Source organism: Anser brachyrhynchus, assembly GCF_964034855.1.
Source record: "Anser brachyrhynchus genome assembly, chromosome: 6".
Lineage (NCBI taxonomy): Eukaryota > Metazoa > Chordata > Aves > Anseriformes > Anatidae > Anser > Anser brachyrhynchus.
In genome coordinates, this window is record NC_137700.1 from 40,493,860 (window position 1) to 40,507,699 (window position 13,840).

At 41.5% G+C, this 13,840-nt stretch overlaps 1 protein-coding gene across 7 annotated transcripts; it reads left to right on the forward strand.

The window, feature by feature from the left end:
* Positions 1-267: 267 nt before the first annotated feature.
* On the forward strand, positions 268-13,364 carry LOC308196865 (scavenger receptor cysteine-rich domain-containing protein DMBT1-like). Of its 7 annotated transcripts, XM_080596575.1 has the most exons (13): positions 268-2,244; positions 2,598-2,682; positions 3,357-3,405; positions 3,524-3,835; positions 4,461-4,484; positions 4,865-5,176; positions 6,598-6,621; positions 7,252-7,563; positions 8,590-8,613; positions 9,591-9,902; positions 10,656-10,679; positions 11,379-11,690; positions 11,896-13,364. In XM_080596575.1, the coding sequence occupies exons 2-13, from the start codon at positions 2,659-2,661 to the stop codon at positions 11,907-11,909; spliced, it is 1,743 nt and encodes a 580-aa protein (XP_080452701.1). In that variant the 5' UTR covers positions 268-2,244; positions 2,598-2,658; the 3' UTR covers positions 11,910-13,364. The 7 variants fall into 7 exon arrangements, with proteins under 7 accessions (XP_080452701.1, XP_080452702.1, XP_080452699.1 ...); XM_080596576.1 differs by lacking the exon at positions 3,357-3,405; XM_080596573.1 differs by lacking the exon at positions 3,357-3,405 and having other exon boundaries at positions 268-1,085; positions 1,361-2,682.
* The last annotated feature ends 476 nt before the right edge of the window (positions 13,365-13,840 follow it).

Consider the following 13,840-nt stretch of genomic DNA (forward strand, 5'->3'; position numbering starts at 1 on the left):
TCCCATACCTTGCAACAAAAGCCCACAAATACTTGTTGACATCAGGCTGAACTAAGCAGCTAACCTGCTTACGGTTCCAACTTAGGTGTTCTTTAATACCCAAGGTGGAACACGTGTACCATGTTCTAATTAAATCATTAAATGAATATACTGCAGAGATCACTTTCACTTGAGTGACAATTATTGTTTTAAATAACTGTATCAGACTCACCAACCAAGCTTTTTTTCCTTGATTGCACCAGAATCTACCCTGAGCTGGAGGTCAGGCAGAGAGAGGCTGCAGCTGGGTTTCTGACCCGCCCACCATGCTTAAAAAACTCAGGGGAAAGAGCAAAAACTTTTCTTTAGAGAGCCTGCTGCTGCCCTTTGTCTGCGATGAGTTCGAGATAAGAATAATTGCTGGCTTTTGATGACAAGCATCTCTGAGCACAAACATAAGTTTTTGCACAATTTTTGTTAAATGTCTTGTGTTACAAGGAGAGATGATTTTCCCTAATTATTTTTCTTTATTTTGATAGCTTGCTTTTTTTTTCATGTTTGTTTTTAATTTAATTTGTATTTGTTTTGGCAGTTTAATTCTAGCTGGAAAAAAAACAAGGAGATACTGAAATTCTCACAGCAGTTTGTGTATTTTGGGAGACTTTCTATCTCAGGCTCAAGAGCTCTGACATGAAAAACATTTTTTTACAAAGTTGTGCTTAGCTGAGGAAACCCATCTGGGTCACTGGGAGTGGCATTTGTTTTCATTTGCTAGAATAACCCTTGGATCACCTCTTTTGCCCTGAACCAATTAGTACTCATCCAAGAAGCTTTTTCCTTTCTCAGATAAATGAATTAGTTACGGGCTGTAAAGTAGAAAGAAATCGCACTGCCACTGTACTAAAGAACATAATGAGTTTGAATGACTGTAGTATTTTTTTTCTTTTGTTTCTTTCCTTTTTTTTTCCCCTCTAATTTCAGAAACTGTAGTTTCCAAGAGATACCTTCTCAATTTCCTCGTCTTTCTGTATGAGTGCTGTGATTTTTTTTGTCCTCAGTTGTCATCATGAAAACCTGCTGAGACTAAGGAAGTTTTCCGTGGGTGTGTAAGTCACTAATCAGAAGAGATAAAATGTGGTTTTTAAACAGCTGCAGCACATCAGCCCATCTACCAGGCTGGGGATGAAGTCTTCATGTTTTTAGTAGATGGCCTGTATGGCTTTTTCTCTTTGTGCTTCTTTTGCTTCCCTCCTCTTCCTTTTTGAAAGCAGTGCAAATAACTTTCTAACGCCTGTCAAGGTCTCAAGGTCTTGTTGCTCCTTGCCTTATCTCCCTCATCACTTCTGCTTGTATTTGTTTTGTTTTGTTTTTTTTAATGTAGGCATTGGGTAGAAACAGGCCATCCATAGGAAACCTGACTTAAAGCATCCAGGCCTTCGCCTTTGGCATTCACCACCACCTCTCGTTATTCAGCCTGGATACAAGCAGAGCTTTTTTGCATGAGACTTGATGAGAATTGAGTTATGCTGCTGTGAGGGCCCTGTTCTCCCATGGAAAGAGCATGACGATATCAACGTAGCAAAACCACCCTCTCCAAAATGCTGGATCCTGGAGCCCCGGGCTCAGAAAACTGGCTACGAAGCCCCAGATGCCGGAGGGCAGCCAAAAACCTGTTGCTTCACTTTCTCTTCGAGCTCCTGGACAGCCTGGGCAGTGTTGTATTTGGAAGCTGCACGCTGTGCATGTAAAGTAAACTCTCGATCTGAGCTGTGCCAGCATGAAACAAGTTGTCTTTGTTTCGTAAGAGTTTGTTGGATGTCTCTAAAGCACGTATTGTTGAGGAAGACAAGTGCCCTTCTCTCTGCCAAGCCTGCACGGATTAATCCAGGCATCACGTGAAATGCTTTCCTAAGGCTGGGAAGTACGAAGGCTGAAAATTTCAGCCCTCAGCCTTCCGTTTCAGTACGAGACTGAAAATTAACAACTTTCAAAGGCCCAATTAATCTTAAAACACAGTCTAGAACTTGTACAGTCTGGAGGGGTGTCTGGCATTGCATTTGGAAAGAAAGCGTTTTTTTCCTAGCAGATAGGGCCATCCATTGCTCCAGTGATGCTTTTAGTTACAGGCACTGTTTTGCCCAGGGCTGCGATGAGGCTACAGCCACCCAGCTGGGGCCACCTGGGTTTGGTGGATGCGAGGGGACAGGGAGCACAACAGAACAGCAAACACCTGCATCCACTTCAGGACAGGGGAAAAACTGAGAGGTGAAAGAAACCTGCTATTGTTTTTCACTTGGTATCAGTAATTTTCTCCCTGGTTGCACGCAGCCGGTTCCTCCTGAACCAGCGGCTGCCATTGGGTCTGGTAAGGGGAGGGTTTGGCCAGTGTTTCCACAGAGGAGAAGGGATTGGAATGATAATTAAGGTAATCAAAAAATCAAGCTATTATAAACAAAGTCTTGCCAAAAAAAAATCAAGAGGATGTTTTTAAATGTTAAAAGTATCTCCATTGTATGAAATCATGAATGTACTTAAAAAAATAAATAATAAGGCTGATCAAGCTGCAGAACACACCCCTTTATATCTACACATTTATAAATTCTGAAATGTTTTATCAGCATTATAGGAGTGCAGTTAAAATGAAACCCGCGCTGACCATTGTGTGGATGCTACTGCTGCATGGAGGGGGTCTGCAGGCGTCAGGTACTGTGCCCAGTGCTGCTCAGTCCTATCTCCCTATCACTTGTGTTTTCCTCTAAAATCAATGCTGGCAAAATTTGTAGCTTGCAGAAAAGCCTCCTCAAACTGGTTGACATCTTGGGTATTTAGCGGGCTTGAAGGACTGATGATGCCACCAGGTACTCTTAAGATTTCATCAGTGTGATGTAGAAACCATATATTGTATTGTATTTTAATGTGTTGTAGGAAAAAAAAAAAATGTTCCTTATAGTAAGGTGCTTGTCCGTCAGAGGGTGTCTGTGCATTTTGGCACTATTAATAACAAACGCAGGTAATAATCTGAAAACTACTCAGAGGCAAGGGGTAATTTGGTGGTCTTCATGCAGCTCTTCAGCTGCAGGCTGCATGCATGGTCTACATTCACCCAGTGCAAAAATAATCCCTAAGGGACCACATCCCTTCAAATTTTCCTTCAAGAGTGAAATACTGAGGGCAGTGACCCTCTGCTACGCTATTCTGAGCGCTGCCTTCCTTGTTTAATTCATTGTGGTCAGAAGAAACACAATATGACATGCCAGAGTCCCCACCAGACGGTGATGGCTTTGTGTTAGTATAATGCTAACTTCATGCAATTGCCGTAGGGGCACTCAGGTGCCTCACCCTTGGAAGATGTTTTAAATTCAGTCCTGAACCCATAGGAGCTCAAGTCTGGTGAGCCGAAGAGGATAGAGCATGCTTCCCTTGCTGGTGAGCTCCTTGGGAAGCTGTTGTGAAGCATTTCCTCTGATAGCCTGCGACTGCAGGTGTCCCTGGAAGCACAGCAGCCACTCCAAGGGTTGGTCTGATTTCCTTTTGTCTCCCAAAGAATTCTCCCTGCGGCTGGTGAATGGGCAGAACAGATGTCAGGGCCGTGTTGAAGTATTTTACAACGGAGTCTGGGGAACGATTTGCGACGACTCCTGGGACAGAAGAGATGCTGACGTGGTGTGCGGTCAGCTCGGGTGCGGCAGAGCCACCGCGGCCGTGGGAGAAGCCCGTTTTGGTGAAGGCACAGGAGAAATCCTCCTGGACGAAGTGCAGTGCCAAGGGAACGAAGCTCTTCTCTGGCAGTGCTCCCACGACGGGTGGTTCGTCAATGACTGTTTTCACCAGGAAGATGCCAGTGTCATCTGCGCAGGTAACTAGATTTACTGACATCTGTGGTCAGTAACGTGCTATAAGTATGAGCCAGAATGAGGTCCTGGTGCTCAGCGAAAGGGAACTAAACTACCAAAATCATTGTCAAGCTCTACAGGACATCCCCTCTGCGATCCAACAAATACTTCTTAAGAGAGTACTATAACCTACACATTAGCCTTCACATTCAAAATCTTTTAATAATAAGCTCTAAGAAGCAGAACGGTTATGTTTTCTTTTTTGATGGAGTATAACCTATTTTACGCCCCATTCAGAGGCTTTTCTATCTGGCCACTGCCATTGCTTCCCACCTAAAGGATGAATTCAATTGGGCATTCCTATGAATCATTGACAAAATAACTAGCAATTTCCATATGTGATGTGGAAAACAGTCTTTCATGAGAGATACTACTGTATGTGAAAATACATACTACTATACATTTTAAAAAATATAAGTTAGCTTATAAAGACAAAATCCCAATGTACTGAGGGTTGGTTTTGTGTTACTTTTTTTTTTCCTTTTTTTTTTTTTCCCCCTAGCAGTGCAGGTAAACTACTGCTCACTTTGTTTAGTACAAGTTGTTAAAAAGTAATCTTTCTCACTCTGTTCTTTCTTTTTTTTTCAGCTTCTTTGATGTCTGAAGTTCCTGGTAATTTTCATCTTGTATAGTTGATTTTACTGACAAAGTCATATTACAAAATGTAGTCATTTAGTATAAGTATACAGTTTATGAAGAGGAGTATTTGCAAGTATATCATACATATCATATCATACATTAATCCCAATCTTTTGTGTTAGGAATATGCTGTATCTTTAAGTTTTTAATGTATTGGTCAAATTTCACAAGCTTGAATTAAAAAAAAAAAAAAAAAGATTATAAAAAGAAGATTATAAATATTTCTGGTCAATCTCCTAACTTTGCTTATCAGGAGTTCTTACTGTTGCCTCAAATTTGCAACAGCCCACTTAAAGCCTGGTGATGTGGGAGCATCCCTCATAAATAATTCTCTCATTTTTGGCCTTCCAAAGATTTGTCCCTGAGGCTCGTGAACGGGAGGAACCGATGCGAGGGCCGTGTCGAGGTCCATTACCAGGGCAGCTGGGGCACCGTCTGCGATGACTCCTGGGACCTGAAGGATGCTCAGGTCGTCTGCAGCCAGCTGGGGTGCGGCAGGGCTCTTTCCGCCCCTGGTAACGCCAATTTCAGTCAAGGCTCAGGAGAGATCCTTCTTGACGACGTGCGGTGCAAAGGGAACGAGGCTTACCTCTGGGAGTGCCCCAGCAGAGGGTGGTCGGTCCACAACTGCGTGCACGTGGAAGATGCCAGCGCCGTTTGCTCAGGTGCGTTGTATGCAGCAGCCTTACCTCGCCGGGCAGACCCCAAGGTGAATGTAGGCATAAAAAAAAAAAAAAAAAGCCACTATTTCAAAAACCTGCTGATTTATTCCTCTCATCCAGAACCTCCACTCACCTGCCCGGTGCAGAGCCACGGCCAGCCAAAGGGCTGAGCTGTGCGGGGTGGGCATCCCACTGCACTGCTGCCTTCCCCGAGCAAACCGGGCAAGACCTGCATGTTTCCAGCTATTTTTTCACCTCCTGCAGTATTCTAGTATAATAATTGTTTTTTCTTATTATGCAGCGGTGCTTGTTAATGATTTCTACACCGATGAACTAAAAAAAATCTGCTAAATGAGTTGAAAAGTTGTTACGTATGTCCCATAGGTGTTTTAGTCTAGGTTAGATCTTGCAGTGAAAATGGGCTAACTGTCCAACAGAGTTACCAGGGGCAGTAAAACCATTTAGCCAACTGCTTCTGTGTATCACCTGATATTATTTCCTGCTCCCCCTGATGTGGAGGTTCCTTTGATGCCTGGTTAACTGATAGCCGGCATGCAGCAAAGGGAGCCACCCCATGGGAGAAGTGCCACAGCAGACACAGAGGACAGGTCCAGCCTGGTGCCTGAGCCACCCCTCACAGCTTATCTTTGCAAATTTTAACACAAAGGTGTCATTGTGTTAGCTGTGGTACAAACAGTGGCCCACAGGGTCACTGGGGGTAACCGCCTGCTAGGACATCGATCATCTGAACTCTGAACAGCCTGTCCTCACCCTTTACTGGTTAACTGCAATAACACAACCCATACTGCACTGAAATGTATCTCAGTTACAGGTCTACAAGGAAATTAGTACCCTGAACTTACACCTAACAAGAAACCTTGGTCTTGACATAGGTTTCACTGCTGCACTTCAGAGAATAGCTTAGACCTTCAGCTTTTCTCTTTCCTCTGCTGCTACCTGAGCTTCCTCATTAGCCTAAGTCTTCTGAAAGCCAGCAAGCAACCATTAAAAATGAAACAATGGCCATCACTTCTTCAGATTCTCAGAATATTTCTACCATCTAGTAACATTTCCTCTGTAGTACTCCAACCACATCAAATCAAAACCCTTGTTTTATTTTGATTACCTTGGGGTTCTTCCCTAGTGATTACGTTGTCTCGTTTATAACACTTTTTTTATCACTAACAACTTTATAAATTTATAATTCATATTTTCCCCTACAGTCATAAGCTAATATATTTCAGAACAGGTCTACCTTCTATTATAGACCTGTGTAACAGTACTGACAAAAGGAACATTATTATGTGTATTACTGTTTTTTTCAGCATAATGTGCGATTTGTCATATTTCATCAATAGATTTAGTTATTACTGCAGTTACTGAAAATTCCACCTAAAAATGAACTGTGTTTTTTTCATCTGCAGCTTCCACAGGATCTGAAGTGACAGGTAAGCTTCTTAAACACGTGTCATTACTTTTAATATCAACAGGTTTTGATGTTTTAGAACTGAATGTGTAGAGCTGAAAACACTGACGGTTTCTAATCAAAAAGGCTGGTCATTGCTCTCTTCATGTTGGAAGTGACTTCCCTTTAAAATAACACAACACTGTAGCCCAGGTACCAAACAGATGCTCAGCATTTTTGTTCTGTTAGTGTAAAACATGGAATAAAGTCAAGAACTTGCCCAACTTATATCCACGTAAAAGTTAAGTCTGGATAAATGAGGCATGGCTTTGTACATGCAGAGTTACATGAAAGTTCACAAACTACAGTTTATTCAGAAGATCAGTGTTGTGGACCCTGTGTTGCAAAGCTTGAACTATTCAGGAGTATCACTGTCTTCAGATAGGGTAGGTAGTGGCTTAAGGAGCATGGTTTTACCCCAGGGGCTCTGAAAATCAGGAGTTTCTAGGTAGGCTGAAAATGCATGTGCATGGCTAACTAGTGAAATTTAACATGGCACGGAAACCTGTCTGTCCTTTAGCCTGCTGTGTTCCACCTTATTTCCTCCTTAGCAAAATAAATAAATAAATAAATAAATCCCAAGTTCAGTGAAATTCTCTTTTTTCTTTCAAAGAGATGTCAGTGAGGTTGGTGAATGGATGGAACCAGTGTGAAGGGCGTGTTGAAATACTTTACAGAGGAACCTGGGGGACCATTTGTGAGGATTCCTGGGATATAAATGATGCAGACGTTGTCTGTAACCAGCGGGCTTGTGGACATGCTGTATCATCTTCAGGAAATGTCACCTTTACTCGCGGCCCGAGATATATTGTCATGGATGATGTGCAGTGCAGAGGGGATGAGAACTACCTGTGGCAGTGTTCTCACAGGGGGTGGTATAGAGAGAAGTGTGACAGCCGGCGCGATGCCAGCGTCATTTGCTCAGGTACACAGTGATATATTTGCTTTATCAAAAAGAGTCACAACAAGAAATACTCTAATTTAATTTTAATTTAATTTAAATTTTGTTTTTAAGTTTAAACTTTAAAACTAAGTTTTGGTTTTAAGTTTAATTTTAAATTTTGTCACATTGAAAATTTCTCCCCTGAACTAGAAAACCCTTTTCTCAGAAGAGTTTTGGTTCTGTTGCAAGTAACAAGGCTCTTTCCTACACAGAGAATTTCCCTCTTTCCTTATTTGATCAAAATCTGTTATTGCAAACTTCTGCACAGATAAGCTGTGAAAACCTTTAGAGTATTTCAATCAGTGTCACTCAGAGTGCATCCAGTGTTTTTGTACAACCATTATATTATTTTAATCTTCTGTAATCTGTATTAACCAATACTATTTGCTTGCCACCAGACTAGAGAGGAGCACCAAAACCCAATCCCGAGGCACATTCTGCCCTTACAGCACTAACAGGCTTTCACACAAGAGAGACTTCTCATGAGCTTAGGTCCTAATCCCACACGTCTTTCCTTGACAAAGCTTCTATTGAACATCTGCAGACTATTTATTTGAGTGAGATACTCAGGACCAAATCCAAAGGTTTAGAGCTGTGACACTTCTGCAGTCTGAGGGGCAGGAAGCAAGGAGGAGAAGGAGCCAGGGCTCTGTCAGATCCCTCTGAAGAAGGATGTACTTAGACTTCTCGTGGTCTTAGGTACTCACCCAGTTGTAACCCTGATAACTTTTTCTACATCTGTCAAATAGTAACAAAAGTTCCAAAATCTTATCCTGTTCTCCACTGATTTTCAAGTTGTTAGTGAGGAAAGTCAGTTTATAATCTCATGTCTTATCATTTTTATCATCTTCGAACACATGTATTGCAAACAGCTTAATTAATTAGATGTTGAATGCTTTCTGAAATAAAAGTAGACTTTGTAAAGAAGTATTGTGTTCTACAAATTTAGTTAATTTTATAAACACCAATGGCTAAAATGTGCATTTTCTCTATTTCCTTCTCTCACAGCTTCTACAGGAACTGAAATACCTGGTAATTTAAATTTCATACTTATTCAATCATTTCTCTCTGGAATTTTCTATAGCAAAAGCAACTTCTTGTTAATTATTAAAAATGCAAATCTCATTTAGTTTATTCAGTAGTTTATATATGAAAATAGCTTCTTAAAATGTAGTGTATTTTGACTGTAATGAAAGTAGCAATACTGATCTATACAGTTTTTATGAAGATAACCATGGGTTTTTAATCTTTAAAGAGAATTCATAACTGAAGCTGAAATGTATACCTGATTGTTGTAAAGTACAGAAATGATAGGACTTTCTGAGTCTCAAAAAGATTCACTGGACTAGGTTGCTTTAAGTCCAAGGTCCTTTAAAATAAAAGGTATTATATAAATCAGTATTTCAATAATCCCATCTGTTGGATGAAGCTACATTACACTCTTAAAAGATAAACTTTTTCCATGTTCTAATAAAACTCAGAAACCCTTAAGTGTTATTAAAATTCAGGGAGAAGAGAGAATTTAGTTATTAGGAAGTCTTAGTCCCACTGTGTTGCTTTGGCTTGATGAACCTTGTTTCTTGGTCACCCCATGTCTATGATTAAAACCTTCATTTTCCTTCTACTGAGTATAATGTTTTGCTGTGAATATATCGATAAAGAAATACCCACTAGTGTTTAGCTAACATAGGTCATTTCTTCCATTAATATTAATCTCACAGCCTCTATTAAGCTGGGAAGGAAAACCTTATTTAGGCAGCTGTGAACACCTGCCAAGTCTTGACTCAAAGCATGAGGCAGGAAGCCGCAGGTGACTGCGAACTGCCACACGATGACACTGGGCGTGCTGGAAATAAACAGCGTTTTCCTCACCTTCCCTGGAGAGGAAAGGCCAGGAGAGAACCCAGTAGCCAGCGTAACATACTGAACCAGCTCCAGAGCTACTCCGGGATTATAATTTATCACTTTGGCAGTCTGCACTCTTATCTCCTCTCTCTTCTCTTTCACAGAAGTGTCCATGAGGCTGGTAAATGGTAGAGACAGATGTGAAGGTCGTGTGGAAGTCTACTACAAAGGAAGCTGGGGGACGGTCTGTGATGACTTCTGGGACCTAAATGATGCACAGGTCGTGTGCAGGCAGCTGGGATGTGGAGAAGCTCTCTCCGCACTGGGAAAAGCCCACTTCACTCCAGGATCGGGGGACATTCTCCTGGATGACGTGCAGTGCCTTGGAAGTGAATCTTACCTGTGGGAATGCTCTCATAGAGGATGGTCAACACATAACTGCGGGCACAAAGAAGATGCCGGTGTGCGTTGCTCAGGTACATTTGGAATGTTTTTATTTATGTAAGTAAAGCTGTGAATTGTGTAAATCTCAAATCTCATCATCAGCCTGAGGCAAGGGCTATAGCAACAAAGCCGGCAGAGCTGTAGGAGTGCGACTCAAGAAAAGCATGGTGAAGGCAGAAATTGAGAGCCTGACTGCCTCTCTCTGTTCTCCTCTGCATGCTTCAGAGGTGGTTACAGGGAGCGAGGACTGGTGAGAGGAAGGGCAGCGTGTCTTCTGGTCCGGGATGCTCAGAAGATGCTGGTGGCAGTCAGTGACATTGATGGGAGGGCAGAAAGGGGGCACAATATGTCTCACACAGGGTACCGGAGGAGGAAGTGGTTGGTGGCTTGGTAGGCACATCACACTTTGGGCTTCATGGGCATGGCTCTCCCATAAGTATTCTGAAGCGACTGGATACCAGCACGTACAGCACAGGTACACAGATTTCAGAGCATGTTCAAACTGAACCCTTCCCAGGATGCCTCTCCAGAACATCATTTTTAACTGGTTTAGTTTTTTAAACTCAGAAGCCATTCCTAAAGGATTAACTCTTGCTCTGACTTTTCAATGCAAGTTGAAATGTTTGCCTTGATTAAGATAGGTTATAAAAAAATAACTTAGTTTTAGAACAAATTAGATAATATAAGAGAGAGACTCTCACCAGATGTTGCAAAGTCTGTTTTGTCTTTATTCTACTGAAATACAACTGAAGATTAAAATTTTCATATTTATTCCTAATCCACAGCTTCTAGGGGAGACAGAACTCCTGGTAAGTCTTATCGTTTTGTTCACTGGTCATTCTAAAAGCTGGGTATTTACTGTTAACATGTTTTGCTTTTGTTTGATGAAAAGTCTTGAGGAAAAATATAACATTTATTTGAGGAGGATGGACAAATTCCATACTTTAGTTTTTCAGAAGTTGTAGATGATTATGGATGGCTCAAATGTTGGGAAAACACCTTAAAACAGTATAAGGTGTGTAATGCATAACTTGTTACTGATTGAAAATCAGACTCCCCTAAGCGTACCTCACCATTCAACAAACCACAATGCAAGGAGGGAAATTCTTGGACACACTTTCAGAAATTCATCATGGCAGAAGAGCAAAGTGTCAGTCACATGTGACTGCTTACCTTCTCTAGGAGTTGTTCTCAGGGAATTCAGGCTTCCTTAATTCATTCTGGTGCTCCAAAGATTCACTGACCTTCTACAGCGCAAATGGCCACTTATACCATTTTTACAAAAATCTGGTCTCTGTAACTCCTTGTTTAATTATGGTGCAAGTGTAACAGCATCAGAGGGAGGTTTGCCTGCTCCAAAGGACACATCAGGCTGCATGAACAGCCCCATTCTGCAGAATAACTTTTCCTCTAGTCTTGTCCATTTTGTAACACAATCCCACACCTGGCACAAGCGTAAGGTTAGAGTTACGGCTGTGTGTAATTTACTTCTGCTCTGTCTTTGCTAGAAGTATCTCTGCGGCTGGAGAATGGTGGCAATCGATGTGAGGGGCGTGTTGAAATTTTTTACAAAGGACAATGGGGAACAGTCTGCGACGATTTCTGGGATATCGATGATGCTCAGGTCATTTGCAGACAGCTTGGGTGTGGGGAGCCCCTGTCGGCACCAGGAGCTGCCCAGTTTGGGGAAGGCTCTGGAGTTATTTTCCTGGATGATGTACAGTGCAGAGGCAATGAATTTTACCTATGGGAATGCTCCCACAATGGTTGGTCAAGACATAACTGTGGCCACAATGAAGATGCCAGCGTTGTCTGCTCAGGTACTTTCTGCTTTGTTTTATTCATTTCAAGAATTTCACATAAGATACATTTTGAAATATAGTTGGAAAATCATTAGCAGTTGAGCCCATGTTGCAAAATCAATTCTTTTTTCACTTCTGTGGACTAATAGAGACCTAACAAATATGAATCTCATAGCTATTTGCCAGATCATTTGATCATTTTTCTCTTTGGTCATTCTTACAGGGCGTGCAGCATAAGCAGAGCGGATAAAGATGTACATTACCTTTAATGCTTGTAAATTTCCGAGGCATCTACAAGAAATTCAGCAGGCACTTTCAACTTACAGATCTGCAGTCTCCATGAGAACTGGATTTCTCAATGCAGAATAATGAGGAAAGCTTCTTTCCAATCACTTTCATCTGTTTCAAACTCAAAGTCTCAGTGATTTCATCTGCCACCTGCCTGACACTCCCAAGGCTGACTGTTCTGTGACTCGTGTTTTCAACCTTTAGTTCACATAGCAGAATATAAGCTGTTCCTACTCCTTCTGCTCTATAGAGTCCACTAGGATTGGTGTACCCAGTAAGAAAACTTTGAGACAAACTTTGTTAGCTTGATCGACACAGGAGATTTGTTCAGTCTGGAGTCAGAAAAGGATGATGACCTTCCTCCGTTGCGGAGATCTACTTGGCACACACATGTCCACAACAGTCTCCTCTCTTGGAGAGTACAGCTCCTCAGAGAAGTATTGTTTCTGTTGCTCTCCCACCACTCCATGCCTCTGATTCCTGTATCTGAAGAGATAAAAATGGCTCCATTGCCATCCACCACAGGCTGCTGGCCTCAACCACAGAACCAGAACAGTTCTGGGCTGGGACTGAGGATCCTCTGGAGATGTGGAGTTTGAACGCTGCTACCCTTATATACTTTTTGCTTTAGCTAATGGTGCTGTTTACTCATGACAAAACACTTTAGAAAACAATATATTTGTATAATCCATCTAACAATAAATCTTTCCTCCAGTAATCTCACCCTATGTGCATTCTGTTGGAAATGCACAGTTCTTGTGCTTTAATTCTCTCCTCATGCTTGCAAACAGTCAGACATTCAAATAAACACAAACTAAGCCTGATTACAACCTGATCTAGTAGAAACATTTCCAGCGACAGAGTATCAGCACAAATCACTCTAATACATGGACTGAGGATAGTCAGATATATTTTCTTTACATACCTAAGGCGAATGTATAAAATGATGTGACTATAAGATATCATCAATTAGTAATAAATGCTTTCATTGCATGATATTGATTACTACTCATCCTTCTTTTTTTCCATACCAAGGCTCTGACTGCATTCATTGTCCAAATGTCACAGTCAGACAGAATATCTGCTTTTCCACATCGTGCTTGTGGAAAGCAGAGTCACTCCTTGCCAACCTCTCACAACCAACCACCACCCAATGTGGTTCCCTTTGACAGATGGGGCAGCAGAAGGTGTCCCTCCAACTTGTCCCCCCAAAGCACTCCTTGTTGGTCACTTAATAGGTGCTACACCTATTGCAACTTTGTTTGGATAGCTTTACAGGTGCTTGACTGCTTTGTGGGAAACAAATTTAAAAATAATAATAATAAAAAAAATCAGTGTACAGACAAAAGCAACCTACAATTTTCTTTTATGTCCAGTTTTTCCTTTTACACCCCAGCCACTGATGATTCATGCAGGAAAGAAAGCTTTCCTAATTAACTGATGTAGTTAGACTGATTAATTCTTATTATTTATTTTTCTAGTAATTCATTTTTGCTATTTTGTTAATAGTTCATTTCATTATCTTTCATTAGTAGCTAATAAAGCAAAGCCAGGGCAACATCAGTTCTATTTATCGTTATTATCTCCAGTAAATATGTATCAAAATTTGATGCTGCTTTGTACCTGCACCTGGTACGTTTAGCAACAGCTATCTTATGAATCAAGACCCAGAGGAAAGTTACATGAATTTCCTGAGGAAAATCAAAATGCAAAACCCATTCTCTTTGCTCCCTTGGGTGTCACTGGGGCAGGAGCCATCCGAGGGCCCTGTTGCGATCCTTTACCAGGGCTCTAATGGGGCATAAAAATGCGGATAAAAAATCCTTAAGTTTTATGCAGGCACAACTCCAGTGCTTCCTGCAGAGAAGCATGTGCAAATT